Source organism: Atractosteus spatula, chromosome 26, assembly GCF_055471065.1.
Source record: "Atractosteus spatula isolate fAtrSpa1 chromosome 26, fAtrSpa1.hap1, whole genome shotgun sequence".
Classification (NCBI taxonomy): domain Eukaryota; kingdom Metazoa; phylum Chordata; class Actinopteri; order Semionotiformes; family Lepisosteidae; genus Atractosteus; species Atractosteus spatula.
The window spans coordinates 9,317,980-9,337,243 of NC_142731.1; the positions used below are offsets into that span (position 1 = coordinate 9,317,980).

The window sequence follows — 19,264 nt, forward strand, 5'->3', positions numbered from 1 at the left end:
TTCTATTATTTTTATTTGCTTTGGCAACACTGATTGTACCCATCGGTCATGCTAATAAAGCACCTTGAATTGAATTAATTGAATGTTATCTAATTCAGCATCGGTGACTGTAGGTTGCAGAGCACGTAGCGAGAGCATCGTTGTATCTACAGACCGTCGTCATCCGTTCAGAAAGAAATGCTTTAGCTATGTTGCTTGACGACTCCTGGCCACTCAATTCAATTCAAGATGCTTTATTTACATGACCGATGAGTACAATCAGTGTTGCCAAAGCAAAAAATAAATAAAAATAAACCACTCTCCGACTATCCATCGAAAGGTGTCCTGATCTGTAACCAGATTTGGAAAAAAGCTATAGGATTTGTTTAAAACAGCAGTTCGTGTCCAAAAAATAGAACAATGTCAGGGGAATGATTTTAAATTTCTCTTTGGAAACACAACCCGCTTGCGTGGTGATGACGGAGTTGTGCCCTTAAGGCATCTGGATCTAAAAAAATCGTCAAATGTAGAAAACGAATATTTAAGGAAACAATTATTTATTTTATCGAGATTTCGTAATTGTAATTAGTGGTTTTCATTTTCGGAGTCACGGTTTTATCGTTCTTGTATCAGAAACCAAACTGTTACATATTTCGAAAGAAATAAAATACAGATTCGGGAAAGATGAAAAAAAACAGACAACATAATCTTTACCACACGTATAAAAATAAGTTCCGCAAATTAAATGTATTTTGTAAAGTTTAGTTTTTGTAATTACGGTCGGTCGCATATTGTATAACCTATCCATTTATTTCTCTGTAGTTTATCTTGAAGGAAATGTGCTAAATTTAATTTCAATGAGGGTCATGATATAAAATGTAATATTCATGAATTATATTAAAAGACTGCTTAATTCGTAATGAAGGGTATCCTTTATGTTTCTATAATAAAAAGATAGCCGAAAATCAGCAAAGGCTCTTCAATGACGTTACGGTAGCGAAACCACGCCTACTCTCAATCCTACCAATGATCATAAATGTTCACGCACCGTCGCGTCCTATTGGATGTTCACAAGTAGGCGGAGAGTTATCAGCAATCGGCCAATAAAAGACGACTGCCTCCCTCCCACATGGCCCCGCCCCCACAGGCTAGTATTTCACCCAAAGGATTTGAATATATTCATGAAGGTAATCCGAGTTGCTTGGTTTGCAATGTATCTATAGATACATATACAGTGTACGTATTTCTCAAGTAACACAATCTCTCCGTGTGATGTCCTGTAAGTGAACGGCGATGATGATTTTTACATTTTTAATAGTAACGTATAAAACACCTTTTTCTTGTAAAACTGTAGCAATCTACAAAACACGGTAATGAAAAATATTTTTTTATTACTGTAATTAGTAATCAAATCAACATCCTTTATTTTTATATCACAAACAGAAAAAATAGCATATTGTATTGCAAAGTAAATTTTCGCAAGGGAAAATGTACTGTAGATTTTCTTTGTAGTGGCACTTTTTAAATATAAAACAACTTGAATTAAATCTTAATGTTACATGAAACAAATACAAAAAAATGCAGGTAGTACATTTTAAGGAAACATTTAACTTAGCTAATGAATTTTGTCAGACATACAAACTACAGGTCTCTCACATTTTTTAAGCATAGAAGTAAGGTAAAGATCAGCAACGGCTTCATAGTAAAATATTTTCAACCTTCTGGTATATTCCCGGTCAAGAGCAAACTATTGTGTTTTTTAATCTTTGGTAACAGCGCCTGTATGTAGTTTTTATGTTAGAGTATAAGAATGTCCAAGTGTACCATTTTAACAACACTTTACAGCTGGGGCAGTTTTTAATATGAAACATTCGATGCTTGTAAAAATACATTATACAGAAATAGAATGGAACACTTAATAACCTTTAAGTGATTTGTCGGTGTAGGCTTAGGTACAAAATTTCAATCTCGTTTACTATGTCATGAAAATATCGTGTTTAAGTTAATAGTAAAATAGTTACATTAACTTATAAACCCCCCAGACTAACAAAGTAGTCGGATTTGTTTGCTTTTTCGTTGGTTAGATTTCGTTTCCAAACTGGCGATATATTACAATACCCAATTCCTCTCCGTGATTATAAGAATCACGGAAATAATAAATACAAATATAAAACACTGTTATCGCTTAGCGTTTCTCTGCAACAGTCTTGTCCAGACCACAGTAAACACGCCCATGCCCTTTTCTATAAATACACGCATATATTATATATAAAATAGTTCTACAGCACATGTACTGCATTTCTTTGCTTGGGTTCAAATGCTTTTTTTTTTTTTAAAAAAAACAACGATTTCTTCTCATTTCAATATAGACCACTTGATCTGCTCCTTCGCGGACTGCAGAACCTGGAAGAAAAAAAAATGAAAAAACACAGAACGCCGGTAAGAATAATAACAACGACATGATTTCACTAAAATAATGTAGTACCTGTCCTGTGCTGTTTTTCTGCAGTTGCAGCAGACTGGCGACTGTGCGTTCTGCGTGAACTGGTGCCGGACGCTTACGAGTCGCGACAGAGCGCGGCATGAATCCGGCAATTCACAACTTACATTGAACATAAAGGTTTAAGTGTTCCGTTTTAAACCACAGCAGCTCCACGCTATGATATATATATATTCTATTATGGAAGATATTTCCAGAATTTTAGCATTGTTTTTCACAGGTAATACAGTGGCTTAGATCCAAGGGCACTTTCTAGATCTAGATTTTTACTTGTTTGACTTTCTTAATAATTCTTGTACGCTTGCACATGTACGTTTTGTAATTCGAGAATAATGTGCTAAGCCCTGATTAGTACTAACCCTTTACTAAGTACTTAGTACTGTAGGTACTAACCCATTCACTTCATTATAAACGCTGGTTCACCCATTGTTCTAGAGTTTTAAATTGATTGTATTGTTCAGTGCTTAGGAGCTTATAAAGGCCTTCTGTATATTACATTTGGAAAATGTAACTCTCTGCTAAATGAGGAATGGACAAAGAGGGTGAACGGCGCTGCTGTACAGCCCTCAGCAGTGTCAGATTTCCTTAGTGGGAAAGACGCGTTTGGTTTAAATGAGCTACAAGCTGGTGGAGCACGAAAAACCGGCTCTCATCTTTTCACTTAAGCAACCGGTAGATGTCGCCGCACATCACAGAATTCTTATCAGCAGTCTGGGACGCGCCTCTGCAAACACACACGAATTTAAAGCAGATGAGAGAGCAACAGCTGGAGCCCACAGTTCGAAGGAATTAACTTGTCCCAAGCGGGACCAGATGAACAGAGGACAGAGGAGAGCAGAGTTTTGTAAGGCAGTGCTCGCCTGTTTCAGGATAATTCAGAATCACTTTTCCACCAGTTCCTGGTGGAAGTTTCCACCAATTCCACTGAATTAAAAATGCTGTTTTTTTTACCGGTACCCGAGCCCTCAATTTTGCAGTAAGCAGGCGGGACCTGTCTCTCCTCTTTTAAACTCCAGGTGGCCTCATACCTTCGGCGTTGTTATCGCTCTCAGAAGAGAGCCTGTGAGCCGCGCCGACATGACTTATCGTATAATTTCTATAACAGATGTTTTCATTGTCAATGCCAGGCGATAAAGCAAGAAAAGCGCAGATCAGGCGGTGTTTTGCGGCAGGCCGGGCCCCAGTTTCGTACGGAGAGGTGACTTACGCCGGAGGTCATCGCCAGTTTCTGCGAAATGTGCTGTGTGGGGTTAGAGCAGAGTGTTAGTTCTCAGGTCGGACAGGCAGGCTGGGAAGAGCTAGCAAGAGGGTTAGAGTGCAGCCTCGTCTCTTCCTTTTCAAATCTGAGCAGGAGAACTACATTTTGTTAAAACTAGAGGGGAGGGAGGTAGTTGCTTAGCGAAAAATAAAGTCATTAATAATAGATCCGCATTTGCTTTTTTTCATACGCGTCTGTCCAGCCAAGACAGGAATCTGAGAGATTGAAAGGCTCTTGACCAGCAAAGATCAGGTGGTTCCTTGTTAATAAACGTGCAGTAACCAGTGAGTGTAGCACCCTGCCCTGGTTTCTCCTGGCTGTGCTGTACTGACTCTTCTCAGAGGTTTCCAAGAGAAACAGACCAGTTTTTCCACTATTACTCCAGACTGGGGACTGTCCAGCCCTGGTGCCAGAGGGCTGATCGGTGTGTCTGCAGGTTTTCCAGGTCTCTCTATAAATCAGCTCTATCGCCCTGCAGCTCCCAGCTCCCAGCTGGCAGCCCACTGGAGCTCAGCAGGTGTGAGCCTGGTCAGTACCTGGGTGGGAGACTCCTGGGAAAGCTGAGGGTGCTGCTGGAAGAGGTGTTAATGGGCCAGCAGGGGGCGCTCACCCTGTGGTCCATGTGGGTCCTAATGCCCCAGTATAGTGACGGGGACACTATACTGTAAAAAGGTGCCGTCCTTTGGATGAGATGTAAAAAGTGAGGTCCTAACTCTCTGTGCTCATTACAAATCCCAGGGCATCTCTCGAAAAGAGTAGGGGTGTTACCCTGGTGTCCTGGACACATTTCCCATTGGCCCTTACCAATCATGGCCTCCTCATAATCCCCATCTCTGAACGGGCTTCATCACTCTGTTCTCCTCCCCACTGAGAGCTGGTGTGTGGGGAGAGTACTGGAGCATCATCCAGGTGGGGCTGCACACTGGGGGTGGTGGAGGGGAACCCCATTACCTGTACAGCACTTTGAGTGGAGTGTCCAGGAAAGCGCTATATAAGTGTAAGCAATTATTATTCAAGCAGCACTTGTTAAACTGACCCAGAGAGGCCAGTAACCAGCTGGTCTATCTCAGTATGAGCTGAGCATGCATTAAAACCTGCAGAAGCCCTGGCCCTCCAGGAGCAGGACTGGACGCCCTGCAGACACAGCGGCCAGCCGGGAGCAGGACTGGACAGTCCTGGGCTAGCCGATAGGCATGCTAATAATTCATGCAGCAGGCATCAGAGCCCAGGCTTGTCTGATGGTTCCCTCTAGCGGCTGGGGGCTATGGTCTGAGCGCTGCTGAAGACTGTGCCCTTACCTGCGCCACGCTCTGCTCCGACAGGGGGTTCTCGTCCACCTGTACAGCATGGGGGGGGGGGGAAGAAGAAGACCACATGAGTATGGGCACCGTCAGTTCTGACAATGTCTGCCAGGCACACTTTCCCGAAGCTCTAAAATGACACTGATGAATATAAAGGCCGCGTTCCATTGTAATCCCTGCTGGCTGCCCTGTTTCATTTTACAGGAAGCAGGACCGTGTGAGAAAACCGGTTTGAGAACATGAGAAATCCTGGAAATGAGGTCATTCAGCCCATCTAGATTGTCTGTTGTCCGCTAGTTAAAAAGATCAAGGCTCTTGTGCAGCTGTTTCTTGAAAGCACCTGCATTGTCGGCTTCCAGACCAGGGCTGTACAGCTTGTTCCACACCCCCAACACCCTCTGTGTAAGGAAGTGCCCCCTGCTCTCAGATTTAAATGTCTACTTAAATGTCGACTGTTCTTCTAACAGAACCTATGTGCTGCCTTACTGTCTGCAAGGTCTATACCACTGTTGTGGGTGTGTGCTAAGAGACATGACTGGGTGGTTAAAAAAAACACCCTAACAGGTGTTAGTGGTTCTGTTTTCATGCCACCGTTTCAAACCAATCCAGCTGAAAGTCTCATGAATCTCATTGCATCTCATTAAGAGGCTGTAAGATTTTCATCAATTCAAGTTAAAAAAATCCACACACACACACACATAAACAAATTCCAGCTAAACACACACGTAAGGATGTGAAGGAGTATCTGAGAAATGGCACCAGGGAAGGAGAAACAGCACTTGACACCTAAATGCGTTCGATCAGTGAAACTGAAACTAGGGGAGGAGCTCTGCGCTTGCACCCCCTCTCTTTCCTCGTGAGAACGTGTCGGGTTTGAGCTTTGGGAGAAGTGGGAGAAGGTGATAATGCAACCCCCCCCCCCATACACACACACCAAAAACAAAAGGCACGGTCGTGCACTTCGGAAAAAGCAATGCATTCACACACTGGCCAAACCGGGGGCATCGCATGGGGGGGCTTTGCCAGTGTGGGAGGGCGTGCAAGTCCGTTTCCTCATCACAGCGCCAAGCGTCGCGCAGCTCCTCGCAAGCTGTCGTGCAGTTACCTGGTCCGAGCCCCTCCCTCCCTCCCCCTCTGCCTGCCGCGCTATGTGCTCGAGCTGCTGTCCCGCGCGGCCTCTGTGTTACCGGTGATGTAGTCGAACAGGACGAAGCCGTAGGCCGGCTCGGACAGGGTCTGGGGCGGAAGAGAAGAGGGGAGAGAGCAGGAGGAGAGGAGGGAGAGGGGTAAGGAAAGGAGGAAGAAGAGGCCAAGGCCAGCCCACTGGAGCTCAGCAGGTGGGAGCCTGACCAGAACCTGGATGAGAGACCTCCTGGGAAAAACTAAGGCTGCTTCTAGAGGAGGTGTTAGTGAGACCAGTAGGGGGCACTCACCCTGCGGTCTGTATGGGTCCTAATGCCCCAGTATAGTGACAGGGACTCTTTACTGTAAATAAAAGACACCATCCTTTGGATCAAACATAAAACCAAGGTCCTGACTCCCTTTGCTCATTAAAAATCCCAGTGCATTTCTGGAACATAGTAGGAGTGTTACCCCGGTGTCCTGGCCAAATTTCCCATTAGCCTTTACCAATCATGGCCTCCTAATAATTCCCATATGAACTGGCCTCATCACTCTGTTCTCCTCCCCACTGTAAGCTGGTGTGTGCTGAGTGTACTGGCGCACTCTAGACGCTGTCTAGCTGCTGCATCACCCAGGTGGGGCTACACATTGGTGGTGGTAGTGGGATTCCCCAGTTTTTAATCACTTGGCATCAAAACAGCCCAGATTTCGGCTGTGCTATCCTCTTAGGCTTGGCAGAGCACAGCAGCATAAATCAGAGAACAAAGGATGAGAAGCCCTGGAAATCAGAGCGAGGAAATGCTCTGAGAGGTGGAGGGAGAGATGGAGGAGGGATGGAGGAAGAGATGGAGGGAGAGGTAGAGGGAGGGATGGAGGAGGCTCCAGCAGTGGTGTGACTGGACACTGAGAGTTCAGCCAGCACACAGCTACACAGAGTAGGGGTGTAACCCCGGCGTCCAGGTCAAATTTCCCCCTGGCCTTTACCAATCATGGCCTCCTAATAACCCCCATCTCTGAACGGGCTTCATCACTCTGCTCTCCTCCCCACTGAGAGCTGGTGTGTGGGGGGAGTACAGGTGCATCATCCAGTTGGGGCTCCACACTGGTGGTGGTGGAGGGGATCCCCATTACCTCTAAAGCGCTTTGAGTGGAGTGTCCAGAAAAGCGCTATAGAAGTGTAAGCAACTATTAATTATTATTATTATTATTATTGTTTGTATAGGTTTTCTCCAGGTTGTTTGGTCTCTTCTCTCTTCCTTAAGCCACGCTCATCAGGTTTGACTTTCCCTTCCTCTTTGGTCCTGCAATCATTCAGTGCCTCATCCAGGATGAAAACAGACATGCTGTCAGTCTGGTCTGCACCCTGCGGTTCTGGGATGTGCTCCAGCCTGCCATTACCCTCCCCAGGATAAGTGGCTTTTTCATAATGCACAGACTGGATTCTTCACTTCCTTCTTCTTCTCAGACCCAAGATAAATAGTTCCGTCCTTACCAAGCCTGAACTGGAACATTATATCCCAGTGGCTCTGTGTGGGATTCTTTATGTGCACTGTTGGCATTTCTGTAAATTACAGCTGTTAAATGCCAACTAAAATTAATCTGAGGATAAAACATTCTGTATGCGTGCTAAGTATACGTAAAGAATGATAAGTTATCTATTTCAAGCTGTCAGAAGGACATTTATTTTTGTGATTGCTGAGTAGTACCAGGAAAGGGTAGAACCCCCTAAATTCCGTCTTGAAAATCAATAGGCTTCCGGCATGCTCCTTTCTGTTTCAGAAAGGCCAAACCCTGTGAACATCAACTATGTCAAAGGAAAACTCTCCAGAAATACAAACACTCCCCACTCCTTCCCCACACACTCACAGGCAAGCCACTGTCCCCAGATCTCTTACCCTGAAGTTGACCTTCTGAATGACCTGCTGGGGGTCACTCTCCAGAATCACCCTGGCAACAGGAATCAAGACTTCAGTCAGTCGCTGGAGTTCACAGGCCCAGCAGAAGCAACGTTTACAGAGCTGCTCTCCAGGAATCTACACTGCACACGTATTTTCTTATGACAAAAAGTTCGAGTGGTTCAAGGAACAAGTCTAAGCGACCTGGATAACCGTTTTGCTGTAATGTTTATTCAAGTTAACGATTGCTTTGAATTACCAACTCAAACCCATGGTAACATCTTCATGACAACTCAAAGTTGCTGCAACAGCACGCATGCAGGAAGCAGAAAAAGCACTTCCCCATGAATAACAACAGATACATTCAACTACAGAGCATCAGCTGATGGCTTGTAATGGACATGTTCCATGTTCCTAGACAAGCTTGATGGTGAAGCTCAGAGTCCAAGGAACAGCCACAGCAATCCGCATGCACCCGGAATAACAGCTGAATCCGCAAGGGACAGCTCAGCTCAGGAAACTAAATTAGCAGGTCGATATTTCCTGGGCATCAAAACATTCCATACAGTATATACAGAGATCTTGGGATGGCAACACCCACGTTTCAGTGCAGTTTGCCGACTTTTAAACTTGCTTTACTCTTTTAGAAGGTGTTGCAGTCACCATGCACATACGATTAGTGGCTTTCTCATCTGTGATTCACTGCTGTGGATCCATCAACAAAATGCCCCACTTTCTCTTCCTTTAACCAGTAGGAAACTTGTCTGTCAAAGAGCTCTCTTCCTCACTCTCCTCCTGCCCTCACGCTGTATCTCACCCCCCATCGATGATCTCGTCCACCACCAGGAACACCCCATCCAAGTTGTCCAGCAGACACCTCTTCTCCACATTCTTCCTGCGGAGGCAGGCCAGAGCCAGAACAACAACAAAAAAATCCCATATTACAAAATCCACATAGAACACACACAATTCCAATACCGCTTCCCGAAAAAACCTCCTGCAAACACATCGGCGGCAGTGACAAACAGCTGCATCACAAACAATCCTGTCACTGTGTGGGGAGGGACAGGATCTTATTCCGCACTGTTATCACTGACATTCTAAGCGCAAGATGCTCACAGCCGACCTTGTCTCACATTTAAATCATTTGTCCTGAGCTCAAAACAAAAGGCACGAAATAAGATAACGTGTCGGGTGGACTGAAAACAAAAATGGAAAACAATGAAAACAAAACAGCAACCCTGCTCTTTTTTTTTTTCCCTGGAAGGGTGCTTTTCCAGCCTCGTTTTCTTGGCCTTCCTCCTTGTTAGGAGGATGGTGATAATTATTAAAGGCAGTGTCACACCACAGCCCGAGCTGGCCTGGGCCGAGGACCAAGCTGTGGAGGGGAAAGACCCTGAGAAGCATCACTCTGCTGCAGGAGAGAGGAGCTCCACAATGCTGCTGCATTGGTTACCATGGAAACAACATCAGCACCACAAGCCTCTGCCTTCTAGAGTGCATTAGGTACAAAGAAATAGATCTAGTGAATTATTGGAATTTCACTTTGGTCTGCTTTTTAAATAAACTTTTATGTGCCAAGTCTTACACAAAGCTGCATCACAACCCAGAACACGACTGAAGAGATTTCAAAATCCTAGGTCTGCAGTTTTAAATATTAATCTAGCCCTTACACACTTGCGGTGTCTCGTACCACATTGGCACCTCAGAATCACACTTTCAGACTGGTAAACCAGGAGTGCACTACCAGTCCAGTCTGCCCTGCGCGGGTGTATGCTCGTGATCATTGTAGCTGAAGGTTACACGGACTCTGGGAAATACAGCTACACACTTACCGCAACATCAGGCTGAGAGTGTCGAACAGACAGTTTAGAACGGCCATCAGCATGAGCTAATTTGGGAATTTAAAAACAAAACACAAAGAAAGGAAAATGATGTTTAGAAAGGAGAACACACATCTTCAGGACACAGTGGCATGCAGACTTTGCCTCAAGGTGTCCCTCTAATCCCAGTGACCATGCCAATGCTTAATCAACTACTGTATATCAGATCTCAGTGCACAACTCTGGAGTGTTGGAGTCCTGCCTCTTCTTTCTCCTTTTTCTCAGGCTCTTGCAAAGCAGGCTCCCGGATCAATCCTCCATCTAAGGAAAACTCCGGTCCCTACATTGTTAGGGAATGCGGGTATTTTTTAAATGACAGGTTAAACCCCATCTTCTCTTTGCTTCTACTGCGTCCTCGAGGAAAAACACTGAAGAGTGAGCCCTGAAGGATCACGTGAAAACAGATGAGCTCTACGTGTCCGCTCTGGCTTTCTCTAAAGTGGATGGAATCGCCTTTACATTAGGGAGAAGGAGGGGAGTGCTTCTTTACTCAAAGAGTTGTGGGAGTATGGTCCAGTGGTCAAGCCATGTTGTTGAAGCTAAAATCCTGGCTTTTCTCATGGAAGGGAAGGGAATCAATCAGCCACTAACCAAACAGGCTGGACAGACCAAACGGTCTATAACCTTCCTTACATTTGTATTCATTATTATTTGCATTCTTTTTAAAAAGTATTGCACTTGGAAGTAGCACTGTTTTAAAGTTTTTTAAATATCTTTAAATTTTCAAATACTTGTCATTTTTATTCACTGCCCCAACATTCTAATTTGGAATTGTTGATCACCCCAGCTCAGCTTCTCCTGGGACCCTTGAGGCCTTAGGACACAGAGGAGGACATCTTCACTTTTGTCGGAAATGCTCAATGTCCAGTCCCACAGTGCCCACAGCAGAGTGAGGACCAGCTGGAGGCAGGGCGCAGCTCTCCTCGACAGCACTGCCAGCTCAGGGGTTCCTACTGCATGGCTAGCTGAGTAGCTGCAGCCTGGCTCAGGCCTGCTCTGCCCGGGCAGTTCTCTGCCAATCGCAGGGAAGCCTGGTCAGCGCCAGGAGACCTGCCCACACCAGAACCCTGAGCCTCAGACGCACACCTCCTGCTGCTGTAGAAGTACCTCATTTTCCTGTGCACTGCCAACCACGTAGAAGAAGAGGTCGATGCTGCTTTTGTAGACGATAGTCATCCCTTCCAAAAAGGCGATCTCGCCTGACGAGAGACGGACAAGGGGGGGGGGACAGGGAGGATGATGAGAGAGACAGAGCGTCAGTCCCAGTGTTTTCGGACTTGTGCACAGCTGGAACTGCAGGCAGGACGATGCTGAGTGTGGAAAGAGTACTGACTGAAACCCTAGTTAATTTCCTTATTTTAATGATACTCCTTCCACCTGATTACAAAGCCCAGTGAAACCAGCAGGTAGCAAAACCAGTTTCATATCCTTTGTCTCTAGTAACACAATCTCTAAATTAGGGAAAGACAAGAGAAGGCAGGCTGGGATATCTAGTACGTCCGGAACTCACACAGTACAGCACCACAAAGGCGACAATGTGCATATTGTACCACCTGAACACCAGGATTACTGTGTGCACTTGCTCAGTACTATTGATTAATTTAATGTTTATTTGATATTTCTTTAATATATTAAAACACTGGATATATAAGGTTGTAGTAGTGACCCACATCAGTGTAAGCATTTAATTTCTTTTTAATTCTTGACAACGGTCCCTTTCTTTTCTTTCGTAGTGGAAGGACAGCAGATGTTAGCCTTTGAACCGGAATTAGAATGAATTACTGATGTGTTACAAAGGAGGAAGGGGGAGCTTACTGTCCGTTTTATGAGTTTTATTGAAGACATTCCTTTCAAAATTCTTCTGTTCCTTCATGGAGGGATAGAGATCTGGATCATAATACTGCAATGACAAAAAGACAAATCTTTGCTTTCCTGATGCTACTGATTTCGGTTCCTCAAATGCCAAAAAGATACTCAGCAAGGGATATTTTTGAGGTGTTTTCTCAAGGCACAACGGTTTTCAGAAAGTTAAGAACCACAGCAAATTGCCGAGGTGTTACATCAAACTGCAAAACAAACATTTTAATTAAATCCACTGCGACTGGGTGTGTGTGTTTGCATGTGCGTGCTGAAGTGGAAGAGACCGTGTTTAACTTGAAAACCGAATTCCCAGCGTTTTCAAACTGAGCTAATTCAGGAATGACTGCTTGGTACCTTTGCCAGGAGTCTGTTACCATCATTGTCCAGAATGAAAACAGCCTTCACTGTGTAGAGAGACGGTTCCTGAAAGACAACACAGGAATGTAGAAATGTCACACTATACGAATGTCTGTTCAAAAAATTAAGCCTACGTAAAGTTCAGCTTTTTACAACGTCCCCCCGATATTTGTACTTCTTCAAGCTGGGTTCAGCTGGACTGATTATTGAACTGTAGCAAAAGCATGCCAGGTTGGAAACTGCCAGCAGCCATATCACCCTGCAACTCACAACTGGCAGCCCACTGAAGCTCAGCAGGTGTGAGCCTGGCCAGTGCCTGGATGGGAGACTCCTGGGAAAAACTAAGGTTGCTGCTGGAAGAGGTGTTAGTGGGGCCAGCAGGGGGCGCTCACCCTGCGGTCTATGTGGGTCCTAATGCCCCAGTATAGTGACGGGACACTATACTGGAAATAGGCGCTGTCCTTCGGATGAGACATAAAACCAAGGTCCTGACTCCTTGTGGTCATTAAAAATCCCACGGTGTTTCTCGAAAAGAGTAGGGGTGTAACCCCGGTGTCCTGGCCAAATGTCCCATTGGCCCTTATCAATCATGGCCTCCTAATAATCCCCATCTATGAATTGGCTTCATTACTCTGCTCTTCTCCCCACTGAGAGCTGATGTGGAGTGAGTGTTCTGGCACAGTATGGCTGCTGTTGCATCATCCAGGTGGGGCTGCACATTGGTGGTGGTGGTGGAGGGGATCCCCATTACCTGTAAAGTGCTTTGAGTGGAGTGTCCAGAAGAGCGCTATATAACTGTAAGCAATTTTTATTATTATTATAAACTACCAATTCTTAAATATTATTATTCATTATGAATGTGCTTCATTTTTTTGCTTTTAAGTCAGAAAACCGGCTCAAAACCTGTCTGCCCAGGAAGCAACTCCCAGTCTAACCTCTGCTGTCGTTCTGCAATTTCCCTGACGAGGGCTCCCACCCAGAAACCCAACGGGAAACGCTCAATATTTCCAGCTTTGGTCATTGTGGAACAGGTCCAGAAACAGCCTGGATGCCATCAGGGGAGTGTCTGGTAGTCTCAGGGCACAGGGGATGAGCCCACACAGTGATGGTGATAGTGGTGTTGGTTTTAGCCAGGGATGGGCAACCCCAACCCTTAAGGGCTGTGGAGTCCCCTGGTTAATGAAGTTGTGTTACCCATTAGTAATTACTAATTGACTAACTAACCATGACTAATAACTAAGACATTACTAATTGAAAGGCTAGTGCAAAACCCCCAGGAGTCTCGCCCCTGAAGCCTGGAGATGCCTGATCCGTGTCCAGGCTGTCAGCTCCAGCTGTCCCTTGTCCTTGTGGTGCTCCAGATGTGGGGTCACCCCGAGCCAAAGTTCTGTTATGCACTGACTTCCCCACACTCAGAGTCTAAGTGTATCACAGAACTTCAGCTCAGGACACGGCTGTGTGGCATGTCCCTGGGCCCGGGTCCGAACCGTCCTGCCAGGTTCGAGGGGAGCAGGCTGCCCCACCAGAGCCGTACCCGCCACCCCTCCCACGCACTCAAGTTTGTTCAGTGGGAGGAGGAGAGTCCCGTCCTCTGGGCAGTTGCAGATCAGGCTGCCGGCGGTTCTGTCTGAGACAGTGCCACTAATTCGAGGTCCGGTCTGGCCCAGCCCAGCCTGACCCAGCTACGAGCATCACGGCGTTGCAGAAAAAAAACCCTCCGCGTACGGTCAGTCAGAACCTGGCAGTGTACAATTTACAATAATCTGGGAATGACTGTCGAAGGCCAGGAAGCAAAACACTTAGAATTGTGTGTGGAAACAAATATTGCAAGCATTGGTTCAGATGACAGGCAGAGATTGGGTTTTGTAACACAATATCTACCAGTGGCTGAGGCAGACAGCTACCAAGAGATATTGTGTTACAAAAACCCAATCTCCCTTTCCATCTGAATGGCTCTGCAGACTCTCCCACGGCTTGTTTTCTCCAATTCTACATCATTGGATGAACTCTGCATCCGCGTACATTTTTCCTAAGACCGTAACAGAGTTTCCAAGCCCTGGCTACACCATACGAACGGCAATTTCCTCTTGGTCCGGATTTCAGAACACAAACCCTGTCGAAGTGGAATGTACTAACCGGTCAGGGTAGGAACATGAAAGGACACACACTGGAAGTCTTCTGCCCTGTGTCATTAAGAGCCTCTGGCTAACAGTGCCAATAATGCTCAATGTGAATATTAATAATACAGCAGTAATAACCAGGACTCGAGAGATTAAAGAATATTGAGGAACTGCGTTTTGCGACGATGACCATACTAACATGCTCCTATGAGTCTCGCGTGTAGCCTGGAATAGACAGGCCAGATATTAACTTTAATAATGAAGTAAAACCGGGTTTCATTTTTACTCTAAAGCTAGCCGGCTCCTCCGCCAGACAGCGGCGGCACCGGTGTTTGGGGACAAATGAACTTGGAGTGGAGTGGAGACATCTGGTCCCCCTGTCGCCCTCCCTCGGACACTGAGAAGTCGTTGCTACAGTACGCGAGCTGTCGACCCCGCAGGCTCTCCCGGACCCTTTGTAAATGAGCACCGCCGTGTGAACGCAAGAACCGGGTCCAAAGCGGGCACCCGCTCAGTTGTACGTTTTCTACGTCCTCCTCGTAGGACTGTACTGGTACTTTTTTTTGTTTTCCTCGTTAAAATGCCTCGAGCCCTGAAGTCAGGAATGTTTTACCTCCATTTCGAAAGCTTTCTCAAACAAACATTCCTCTGTGACAGTCCCCGAACTGAATTAATAATGAACAACCCCCCCCCCCGTGATATTCGTAAAAGCTACAACACGACCGGATGCGCTCCCTGCTTCACTTCGTGGCGCTCCGTCTTGCAGGAGACGTGGCACTGTCTGTCTCCACAGAGGACCCCGACAGCCCCACGACATATGTCAGCGGAGTTTGCAAAGTTGAGCGTTGGACGCGCAATATCAACTGTCACGTCCAGACATCCCGGGCAAGAGCTTCACACCCAGAAGCGTCTTCGGTTTCGTTTCTCAGCACCGACTGGACGAACCGGCGACGAGTCGGACTCTCTGCGAATTCTGACCGCAGGCACAGCACGCACGGCAGCCGCCGGGTAACGTGTCAAATTACACATTTCGTTTTTTAAAAAAAAATGTGTATTTGCTGCCCTCCATCTTTATTCTGTTTTTTTCCTTCTGGATGTTGCTGCCCGCCTTAGAAATGGAAAAAAGTAAGTGAATGCAGTAGTTATCTTCAGGCGCTGCCCGTTGGACAAAGTGTATCCAACTACCCCCCCCCCCAGCCTGCTACTGTAAAGCGCTGCATTATTGATACACGTAATGTTACAACACCGTCCCAATGCAGATGTCGTTAACATTTTGCAGGGCAGATGAGGCCGAACAATAAAGTTCGTGACGGACCCCAGTGAAGGTTGTTATAGACAGAGAGAGATATCTATAAAGGTTGCCTACCAGAGCCACAGATTCCATGGTGTAGGTATACTTCGGTGTTGACGTGGACAGGGTTGATCTGTCATTTTAATACACCTCGCAGATTCCCTCTGAGTCATAGGTGGGAGGGACTTAGCAAAAACTAGAAGAGGGGACCGAGAAGCTGCATAGCTGCGTTCGCCATTTTGGCTCCACTCGCGCACTAGATTCGAATGCGAGACTCGCGGGGAAAGAGCCAGAATGGGGTCAGTTTCACGGCAGGCTACCCCGTAGTGTACTACTGTGCATTTTAACCCACGTCCCCCCTTTCTGACTCCAGCGGTTGGTAATTTTATTCAAGGCACTACGGCACCCTGGGATAGCTCGTCAAGACCTCGTCAGCCTCCTGCGAGACGCTGGAGAGCAGTTTTCTTATTCGAACACCCAAGCCATTGCGCAGAAGCCTGTTGGCGGTAATAAGTAATGTGCGATCAATTACAAATGTATGGGCGCAGCTGGAAAGTTGGTGTTAGGGGGAGAAAATGTGTCGGAGGAAAAGAGCTGAACGGTTAGAAATAGCTGCTGAAATAATGCAGCTGTAACATTCAGTTTCACCTTCCCTTCATTAGCGACAGATTTTGAATTCAGCCTCCTGGAGGAACACAGGCAGGAGAAATCTAACGATTCTTGTTGTTACTCATCTTCTGAGGTCCAGGTGCTGTGATGTATAAGTCCACTGTTCTCCCCTCCAGCGACCTACCCCGACTGACGGCGGCCTTGCCTTGGGCCACCGACAGAGGGCAGTGTGCGCAGAAATGACGAGATACTGTACTTGTTATTCATGCGCAGTTTTCTGCATATCCCAGACTTGCACTATCTTCCTTACACACACAGCTCATTTAATTTGACAGACATAACCCTTGGAAATCTCCTGAGACAAAAATCAGTACATAATTAGTTGGGAACGGCTTCTGTTCAAGATCACATCTTTACCCTAGCGTTGACCAAGGGTTGTGGGGGTTTGGAGACGGCAGGGTGAGGTCTTTGGATTGATTGTCCACTAGCAGGCAAGTGAACTAGATGGGCCAAACATCTCTGCTTACGGACTTTCTTTTTCCTTCAGTTGCCGAGTTTGTTCTGGGCCTTGAAAAGCATCCAGGGACTGTTTCAATCCTGACAGAGTAACTAACAGAAGTGCACTTGGTGAAAGTCATCCCATGCCTTCCCTTGAACCTAATATATTCCGTGAAAGTGATAGATTTGCAGATCAGACACACCATTATTCTTGTCTTTATTTTCAGAGCACTCAATGTTATTGACTCAGTGGGGTGGTATCCCACTAAGCCCTTTCTGGTCTTCTGATTTGCTGCTGGACTCGCACATAACTCCTACATAATTTCACCCACCTTAGGCAGTTTTGGCCTGGTTCTGGGTGGCTGTTTATTTGAAGCCCCAGTGCAGAAAAACATGGCTCATTACAGTGTTTCTAACAGGGTTCCCACTCATTTTTACTGACAAAATTCCAAAACTTTTCCAGAACTTCTTTCCCTGCATAATTTCATCTTTTTGGAGCCATAGCTTGTATTTTTCATCCGCTAACCAGAGGTCGCTGAAAACACATTTACCCGGCATTTTGACATGGGTGCTAGGCTAGCTTACGGCTCACTATAAAATTCCCGGGAGAGGGTCTAACAGGACACAGTAATGTGTCCTGTTAGCAACGGCAACACCAGAGCCTCTTTTTAAAAGTTTGCTAACTTGTGAACAAAATTCCGTGATACAGCCATGATAATTTGGGGTCAATTAAAAAAAAAATTCCATGACTTTTCCGAAACTTTGTGGATATTTGATCATTTTCCGTAACTTTTCCAGGATTTCCATGCCCGTGGGAACCCTGTATTAATCTTAAGCCCTGTGTTGAAAGGAACTTCTGCTGCCCTGTATAGGGTTTCAACAGGCAAAAACAATAACAGCCGAAAGCTTTTTGTGCTTTTATTTTCTGGTTGTGACACGTTCACGTTCCTTAATATTGGCCTGGGAAGTTTCAACATTCCTCAGTGAAACGCCTAACGAGAGAAGGATATTTTTAAGTCTTTAAAAAACAAAGCGGTTTACATTAAAGCCTTCATCTACATGCATCCTTCATAACCTGATCCTACACTTAACAATAAGACACTTTAAAATTCTGAGTGCTGCCTCAGATAACGCCTGCTTTCACTCAGCTCAGGAAGCAAAACTTAATAAAGATGCAGATGAGAAATGTGGTAGAATCTGAAGCATAATATGAGATATGTTGTACATGTCCCAGGTATTAAAATAAAACCTTGAATTATAAAGAAATGTATATATAATGTTATCCTATCTTACAAAATCAAAATCAAAACAAAGTTCTGTAACATTTATTTTATTTTTAAGATCCCTGTAGTGAAAACACACTTAACAATGCATACAGATCAATTTATACATTTTATCTGCAGTTGATCCAGCGTGGCAGACACTGTAGAGATGCCTCCTGTCATGTGATCAGCTCTGCAGGGTGGTTATTGGCTAGCCCTCTGGATGAATTCTTGCAGTGTAAAAACATTTGAAAAATCCAAATCATCTTTGACAAGCTATTCCTGAGGCTCACACTGAAACGATCCAGATCTTTTTCTCCTATAGAATTAAAAGTGCACAAGTCACTGATGTCACATGGTAGAGAATGTAGTTCCTCTTAGGACCATAAAAACAAGTGGGGAGCAAGCGAGTGGAGGCATTTCTGACTTCCCACCCGTGTTTGGAACCTGACAGTGTCATGAGGTACCCCAGGGGGACGTCTTTAACCACATGTCTGGGTGCCTTGTTCTACCTACAACCTTCTGTGTGGAGAAGTACAGCAACCTGCTGTTCTGAGTCCTGAATGCATGTCCTCTGATTTCCCTCGTCTGATCCCGGAGCCTTGGTCTTACTGTGTTTACCTTCTCAGTTTTGGTCTGGTTCACAATATTATCCATCCCTCTTCAAACTATCCCGGCAAGCAACGGGCGCAAAATATGGGCAGAACGCCAACCCATCTCAGGGCAGACAGAGACACAAACACAGGCACGCTCACACCAGTTTTCCCAGCTGCTAATTAACCTTCCAGCATGGCTTTGGACTGTGAGAGGAAACCGGAGCACCCAGAGGTGCACACGAACACAGGGAGAGCATGCAAACTCCACTCAGACAGCTGCCCGGGCCTGGAACTGACACCAGGGGCTCAGCGCTGTGAGGCAGCAATGCTGACCCTTTCACAATATGATCACACTAAATATGTTTGAAGTGATACTGTTGAAAAAGAAGATAGGTCTCACATTGAGAGTGTACCTCCCCTTGCCTGCCAACCTATATGAAACAGCACTCAGGTTCAGCATGTTTACCTGAAGGAAAATTAAAATGTTTTAGATAAGATAAGATCACTTTATAAGCCCTGTACAATTCTTGCATTAGGAATTCATCTTTTCACATACCCCAACTTGCTCTCCATGAGACACAGACAGGGAGAGAAGCTTTGGGTCAGAGGTCGGCAGGGTCAGCCATTTATACAGCACCCCTGGAGCAGTTGGGGTTAAGCCTCCTTTGTGCAAACGTTAGGATACGTTTCCCATCTCCAAAGAGGACTCAGGCCAAATGACAAAAGGTGACAT

The 19,264-nt window shown here is 45.7% G+C and overlaps 1 protein-coding gene across 4 annotated transcripts; it reads right to left on the minus strand.

The window, feature by feature from the left end:
* Positions 1 to 1,356: 1,356 nt before the first annotated feature.
* Positions 1,357 to 15,721, minus strand: copz2 (coat protein complex I subunit zeta 2). Of its 4 annotated transcripts, none has more exons than XR_016086101.1 (10): positions 15,642 to 15,721; positions 12,153 to 12,221; positions 11,754 to 11,838; positions 11,046 to 11,137; positions 9,891 to 9,946; positions 8,873 to 8,950; positions 8,056 to 8,107; positions 6,144 to 6,274; positions 5,036 to 5,074; positions 1,357 to 2,382 (listed from the first exon to the last, which is right to left on the minus strand). XR_016086101.1 is itself a non-coding variant. In XM_088906039.1 (10 exons), exons 1-10 carry the CDS (start codon positions 15,657 to 15,659, stop codon positions 2,335 to 2,337), a joined length of 570 nt encoding a protein of 189 aa, XP_088762165.1. In that variant the 5' UTR covers positions 15,660 to 15,721; the 3' UTR covers positions 1,357 to 2,334. The 4 variants fall into 4 exon arrangements, 2 of the variants coding, with proteins under 2 accessions (XP_088762165.1, XP_088762166.1); XM_088906039.1 differs by lacking the exon at positions 6,144 to 6,274 and adding an exon at positions 3,687 to 3,719; XR_016086102.1 differs by lacking the exon at positions 1,357 to 2,382 and adding an exon at positions 3,685 to 3,719.
* Between the last annotated feature and the right edge of the window lie 3,543 nt (positions 15,722 to 19,264).

Coding starts and splice junctions, on each gene's coding strand:
- copz2 (XM_088906039.1), bottom strand. Junction 11,138..11,753: donor TAAAACTCATAAAACGGACA/GTAAGCTCCCCC, acceptor GTCTCTCGTCAG/GCGAGATCGCCTTTTTGGAA. Junction 5,075..8,055: donor TTCAGAAGGTCAACTTCAGG/GTAAGAGATCTG, acceptor CATGCTGTACAG/GTGGACGAGAACCCCCTGTC.